The sequence below is a fragment of the Rhea pennata genome, chromosome Z, assembly GCF_028389875.1.
Source record: "Rhea pennata isolate bPtePen1 chromosome Z, bPtePen1.pri, whole genome shotgun sequence".
NCBI lineage: Eukaryota > Metazoa > Chordata > Aves > Rheiformes > Rheidae > Rhea > Rhea pennata.
In genome coordinates, this window is record NC_084702.1 from 65,635,010 (window position 1) to 65,641,695 (window position 6,686).

The 6,686-nt window shown below is 42.5% G+C and overlaps 1 protein-coding gene across 1 annotated transcript; it reads right to left on the bottom strand.

Annotated features, from left to right (window-relative positions):
- Positions 1-280: 280 nt before the first annotated feature.
- MRPS30 (mitochondrial ribosomal protein S30) lies at positions 281-6,290 on the bottom strand. The gene is made up of 5 exons (XM_062600088.1): positions 5,656-6,290; positions 5,270-5,415; positions 3,692-3,794; positions 2,731-2,907; positions 281-752 (listed from the first exon to the last, which is right to left on the bottom strand). Exons 1-5 carry the CDS (start codon positions 6,275-6,277, stop codon positions 484-486), a joined length of 1,317 nt encoding a protein of 438 aa, XP_062456072.1. The 5' UTR covers positions 6,278-6,290; the 3' UTR covers positions 281-483.
- Between the last annotated feature and the right edge of the window lie 396 nt (positions 6,291-6,686).

Sequence of the window (6,686 nt, forward strand, 5' to 3'; positions counted from 1 at the left end):
TTTCTGAGCTGATTTTCTCTTCAAAGTGAGTAAAGCAACTTTTAGGCACAGAGATTTTTCACTGGTCTTGAACGCCAAGACAGCAGCTCACTAGTAATCAGATGAGCATGTGAACTCACACTTTGCTGGAACAGTTCAATGTACATCTATAGATCTGCAGAAAGACAGTGTTCACATAACTTTGAATTAGTCCATACCACTCAACATTTTTGCACTCTTGTTTAAATATCACAAAACTTCCATTAAATGTAATACAATTCTAGTAACTGTACAAGAGACATTAAGGTGCTCTAGACATTTATTTTCAATGCACAGTATCATATATTTAAATGTTAAGAAATAAGGCCCAAAGATTTATAAAATATGAATATAGTGTTCACTCAATAAATAGTTGACTAAGAACAAGGCGCATTCTAAGCCATACTTCATGGAGTTACGATGAAGTTCAGGCACATCAACAGGAATATCTTATTGTTTTATGATTTACAACTCTTCTGGTCTGTTTAATAGAAATTGAACCAACTGAAGCAGAATCTCATCATTAAAACCTTTCACATCACCATCTTCCACAACATCGTATAATGGCTTACTTTCTGTTCCCCAACAAATATTCTTCCGAGGGTTATTTCGAATAGTTTCTACAGTTAATGCTAAAGTATTTAGCTGGTAACAAAAGAAAGCGAAGTATTTTCCATCAGTCACTACTGCCTGTGATACAAAAGGACGGGTCACATCTGCTTCATTCCAGAATCCTACAAAATAAAAAACAATACTAGTTATATAGGACTCAGAATTCCTACCAGCAGACATATCTAAACCCAGATCTTGAAAAAAATAAGAACAGCAGGAACTGCGGCAACCTTTCAGCAGGGGGAAAAAATCCTGCCTGTTTTACGAATACAAGCATTCCTTGCACAGGCTAACAATAACAATATAAAAGACAACCACCCATTAAGGATTTTTTCCAAGATCAGAAAGACAGTGGTATATTTAGATCCTGTACACAGCTCCCTATGAGAGCTAGGCAGCAATCACAATGTTAACACATGCTGACTGATATAAAACCAAACTGATCTTCCAGATGACTTTCAAAATTACAAAGTTATGAATGTATTAAGTCCTGCAAGCAATCAGAGGGGAAAAGTCTTTTGACTATCCCACTCTTTCACAGGGCACTGAGCATTTGTCCCATGACAGAAGAATGGTTTATATTACTGTAAGCCTAACTGGTAAAGGTAATTTGCCAGCAGACATAGAATGCTATGTTGATAGGAATTCATGCTTCAAACATTCCCTGTTGAGAATTAAAGTCTAACATTTTTCTTTACGTATTTATGTATGTGCATTAGCAGGATCATATTCAATGGCACTAGTAATCAATACAGAACAAAACAAGGAAGCTTCAGAGATTTGAATCATGTTGTCCTCATCGCTGTCCTTGCAACTGTAAACAGCTTTGATGCTGAGACTTAATTGGCTTCAATATTTTATGTCCACAGAAAACGCTTTAAAACAATTCCCAATTTTGATGCAGAACCAGCAATATACATACACTAGTCAAAGGATTTTCCTCAATGAGTTGTTTCAGAACTGATAATACTGACCAGTAAACTAGCTTCCAGTACCACTAGCTAATAAACGCGTGCTTTAAGTTCTCCTCTACCTCCCCTTGCCTAATACTGAGATCTTACTGTAAGTCATCCTGAATGCACTGAGGACACCAGACTATCAACGGAAGACTGCTTTCTTTCAGTATTCATAGTACCAGGCAAGAAGTTCTCATACTGACATTTACATAGATATTGGTAAAATACCTGTATGCCACAGGAAGAAATAAAATGAGCTTTAAATACAACAGTGACATCTTGTTTAGAATATTTGAGGATACAAGAACTAAAATAATTTGAGATACATGATATATATTTCCTACAGGAGGAGAACAAATGCTATTCAGTACTTTGTGAACAGTAACCCTCCCCTTACACTAGAAGAGGTTATTCAGTTTGACAGTTTTTTTTTTTTTTTTTCTTTTGAGGGAAGGGGTAGTGTCAAGCTATTACACACACTTTTAGAACAGTTACATCTCAGAAGACCAAAACTGCAATGTCCTTTTTTATTTTGAGGAAGAAGGAAGAAGACTGACTCAAGTTACCTATTCAGAAGCCTATTTACACGTTGTATCTAAAAATCACGGAAGAAAGAATGCTGACTTTTTTTTTTGCATTTGTTGTAGTTTCAGAGATCTGACATTTCTAAAACAATGGACGAAGTGTCTTCATTGTTGCAAAAAAATCCCTGCAATTAAATGGCTTCAGATCTACCTGCTTTTCCCATCAAAGCTTCGTCTTGCCAGTAAATGCAGAAAAAACTCTGCAATTAAATGGCTTCAGATCTACTTGCTTTCCCCATCACAAAGCTTTGTCTTGCCAGCAAATGCATTAAGGGTTCCTTTGTTTTTTTTTTTAAATACATAGATTTAGTGTTATATATAGAAAAAACACTTTTCCACAGAATTAGTTCTCCCTGACCAAGTGCTTTAGATAAGAGAAAAATCTTAAATTACTCCCCTGTATAAACTCTGCTTCATTCACTGGTTCAATTAAATTTTCAAAGACCTACTTAAAGGATGCTCTTCAGAAGAGGCATGAAAAACGAGGAAGAAAAAAAGGCTATAGAACATTAGAGTTGGTATTCATCACCAGAAAGAATTTGACAGATTGACTGTCTCACCTTGATACATTGCTTGTGCCGCTGTCCAGGCAAAGAGACTTGTAATACCATTAGCTCTATAAGTAACTTCAATCTGATCTTCAAGATTCGCTTTTAAGAACCTCTGCCTTTTTAGCTTATCAGGAATAAGATGAAACTGGGTGTGCCCATAACAGCATGGATCTGCCACCTTTGATCCTGTGCCCCCCAAAAAAGAAAAAAAGTCACTGAGTCAGTAAATGTCCTTCATTATACAAACATGTCTTTACTATCAGAGTCTATACAACTGAGAATTATACAGATCTACAATATAGGTTCAAAATGCTGAAATCTTTCCATTCCTGGGTGAGACTGTAGGACTTGCCCAAGTTCAAAAGGCTCCTAAGAGTTAAGATAAAGTGTCTTATTTCTTAGATTTGTATCAAAATTCAAAGCCAGTTTTCTGCTAGTTTTGTATCCAACTCAACTCCTTCAAGTGGATCGTGAGACAAAGTACGCTATATGCACATGAGGATGCTCCTTCCCATTGCCCAAGATGGGATCTCAAAACCTCAAGCATTCTACTGAAAAATAGAATACAGAACATAGAATAGTGTGTTTGGAGGCTGCAAAGAGAGAATTAAACTCTCATCTGCTTCTATGGTTACTTATTACCATAAACCTAAAGCTTCTCAATGGCTAAAGCCTAAACTCTCACAAGAATTGGTAATGTACGCAGAATATATCCTGCACAGTGAGTACTAGGGAAGTAGGAGTTGAAAGGACTGTCAAGGTATTCACAGCGTAGTAGTAACATTATGATTTCATTTTACAGATTAGTAACAGCTCTCTCAATGGATTTTCTCCAGTTAAGTAGTTATATATCCCCAATATGTTCATATATATGCACACACACGTGCTGTCACTGTTGATGGGAAGAGCAACCTCTGGGTTTTTTATTTTTATTTTAACAAGTTAGCATATCATGGCTAGAAATTCTTACCTATAAATACCTTGTTTTCATATTGCTTTTTGAACAATGGCAGTTTGGATGGTTTGTGCTCAATAACAGGAACATCTCCAAGATCTGACTCTAGCGGTACAACCTTGAAGAAAGTAGAATGAAAAAAAAGAAGCCAGAAGAGTAAGCCACATATTTCTTGACAAAAGGTATTATATAATATGTCACTTTCTGTTTAGACAAAAGAACATACAAGTCTTGCTCACATATATCTATACGTAAATTTAAACAAAAAAAAAACAATAGCCATAATATGCTTGCAACAGAAGCGCCTATCTTGTGACAAGTCTTATTATAGGCATCTTACACTGATCTCTTTTAAAGTCTGAATTTTCTGCAGTATACAAACAATATTGTGGGGTTACAGTGCTAGCAAATCCACCATTTGATACTACCTTCAAAATCTGGATCCACTTCTGTGCAAACAGGATGAGCAAAAATATCTCTAGCAGTAGTCATTAAGCAAATCTAAACCAGCAGAATCAGCTTACAGATATTCAGTGGTTCTCTCTACACAGTATTGTTATGGGGCACCAGTTATCTTAAAATAAAGCAGGTGCACGTCCAGTTCAAATCCACTGACATTTAAGAAAAATGTCAGTTTAAACAATTTCCATCTTCAGTAGCACTGGTGCAGCCACATATGGTTGCATTCTATACTACCTGCTGATAAGCTTAGTCTCAGAAAAACCTTGTCAGAGGGATCATTGGAATCATTACATTTGACATTTACAACCACTTCCAGTGTTTGGCTGCACTGACACTATTGAGCCAGTAACTAACTACAGAGCAAAGGCAGGTCTTATAACAAGTAGTTGGAATTTCTTATATCACCTATGTTCCTTGTCCTTTTGGTTTTAATTGCTCAGATATTTGTCCTCAAAACGCCAAGAGCATTAGCCTAAGCAAAAGGTACACTAAAATTAACAAGAAACATTCAGCAGTTAACAGTAAGTGGAGCATAGTCTTCTGTTTGTGGTGGAACAAGCAAAACCAAGACCTTTTCAGGCTACACAAATACCACTGTGTAACCCTACAAGAGGTCAGAATATTTAATCAGCTTCCAGAAAACCCATTTTCGAGAAAACAATTGGTAAGCCATAGTATCAAGTAACAGTGCTCACATTCAGATTATATGTGCTCTCTCACATTCTATTCCATTTCTCCCATCTTCTTGTCCTCCTCCACTGAGGATAATACTTTCACACTCACACAACAGTCCCTATTCTTGCTTTCTCCCATAGTCTTGCCTTCTCTTTTAAGTAAATACATAAAAGAAGCTGAAAGCTCCATTTAACTAAACTTAACAACATGTAGTGCATCTAAAACACAAAGATGACCAACTTGCAGTTTAGAACAATGTCTCAATATCTGCAGAGCACTTCGCACAGCAAGGCTAGGCACAAAGAGCCTTTAGACTTGAAAAATACAAAAACGTGCTACATAAGTAATTAAAGGAGAGTTCACATATTACCTATCACATGAAAGTTTCAGCCTTGCTCAGAAACATTACTGTTGTTAAAATAAGTATGATTAACTTGCTATTGAAAATATCCACACCTCTGGAAGTTGCTTTGGTACACGGATCTGGAGGTGCGGGTGATCATCTATCTGAAATCGCACAGGATCGACTCTACCTTTACGATATCCATGGACAACAACTTCCTCACCATGATGCCAGTAATAGTTAACCTCAGGCTTTAAGTCTGAAACAGAAAGTGGGGGTAGAGTTATCCAGTTGTCCCAAAACTGTCCTAATTCCTGCTCTGCAGCTGAGGTAAAACTAAACAATCCAAATCTTTCTGCATCTCATGGGTTTTAAAAGAACAAGGAGAAGCACTAATGATGTTTAGAACAACCCAGCTCCACCAGCGACAGTCTCGCAGGGTTCACAAACCAGCCCCACTGCCCAGGGCCCCCCCTCCTCTCCCACCCCAGCTCCGCACCAAGGGAGGAGGCAGCCAGCAGTGGGTTGCGACTGCAGAGGAAGGCCGTAAGTGAGCAGACCAGCTGCGTGAGGAAGGGGCCCGGCGTGTGCTCCTGATAGCGGTAGAGGAACGGCCGCTTCTTGTTCTGGTAGAAGCTCTCTTGCAAGAGCGCGTCGCAGACGAGGGAGCGCAGCTCGCCCAGATCCAGGGCCGGGGCCGCTCCCGCCGCGGCCTCTGGCGCCGCCGCCCCCGGAGCTCTCGCGGCCGCTCCCGCCGCGGCCTCCAGCGCCGGCCCTGGCTCCGGCGCGGCCCTTAGCGGCAGCCCCGGCACGAAGACGGTCTTGGTGAAGCTCTGGTACCAGCGGTCGGCGTTGATGGCGAAGGTCTGCGGGTAAACCATGTACTTGGGCCGCTGCAGCAGCCCGTAGAGCCGCAGCTTCTCCTCGATCGAGGGCGCCTGATGCACCCGCTGGTGGAAATGCTCCAGGCGCCGCCGCTTGGCCGCTTTGCTCTTCGCCGTAGCCGAGGCCACGATGGGCGGATAGAGCGAGTCCGGAGGCACCGGAGCCGCGGCGGACTCCGCCTGCGAAAGCCAGCGCCGGCCGGGCCAGAACAGCCGCCACCCCCGGGGCGCCGCCATTTCGCAGGGCGGCGAGAGAGCGGAAGGGGCCGGCCTTCGCACCCGAAGATCTGATTGGCCGCTGGAAACCACGTGAGCGGGCCAACCTTCCAATCGCCAGGCTGCTGAGGGAAATAGCGCGCTGCCGGGAAAGAAAAGGGGCAGCGCCTTCCCGCGAGTCACGCCGGTCTCCCAGGCACAGCGGCGCCGGTTACGCGCATGCGCCGTGTGCGTCCCTCCCCGCCCTCTGCGGACGGGAACTACAGTTCCCGAAATGCACAGCGGGAGCCGGCGCGGACGCGCCTGCGCGAGGGGGCGCCCCGGCGCCGCCGGCGGGGCGGCGGGCGCGGGGTGGCGGGCGCGGGGTGGCAGCGGCCTGTGCCGCGGTGGGTGGCGGCCTTTGCGTGAGCGCCTGCTCGCTCCAGTGCTG

Bases quoted from the DNA above. Each gene is read 5' to 3' on its own strand.
- MRPS30 (XM_062600088.1), bottom strand. From the start codon at position 6,277: ATGGCGGCGCCCCGGGGGTGGCGGCTGTTCTGGCCCGGCCGGCGCTGG. The intron at 5,416-5,655 runs GTGCGGAGCTGG...TTTCTGTTTCAG, and splicing joins GCTGGCTGCCTCCTCCCTTG to ACTTAAAGCCTGAGGTTAAC. The intron at 2,908-3,691 runs GTAAGAATTTCT...TGGGGGGCACAG, and splicing joins TGAAAACAAGGTATTTATAG to GATCAAAGGTGGCAGATCCA.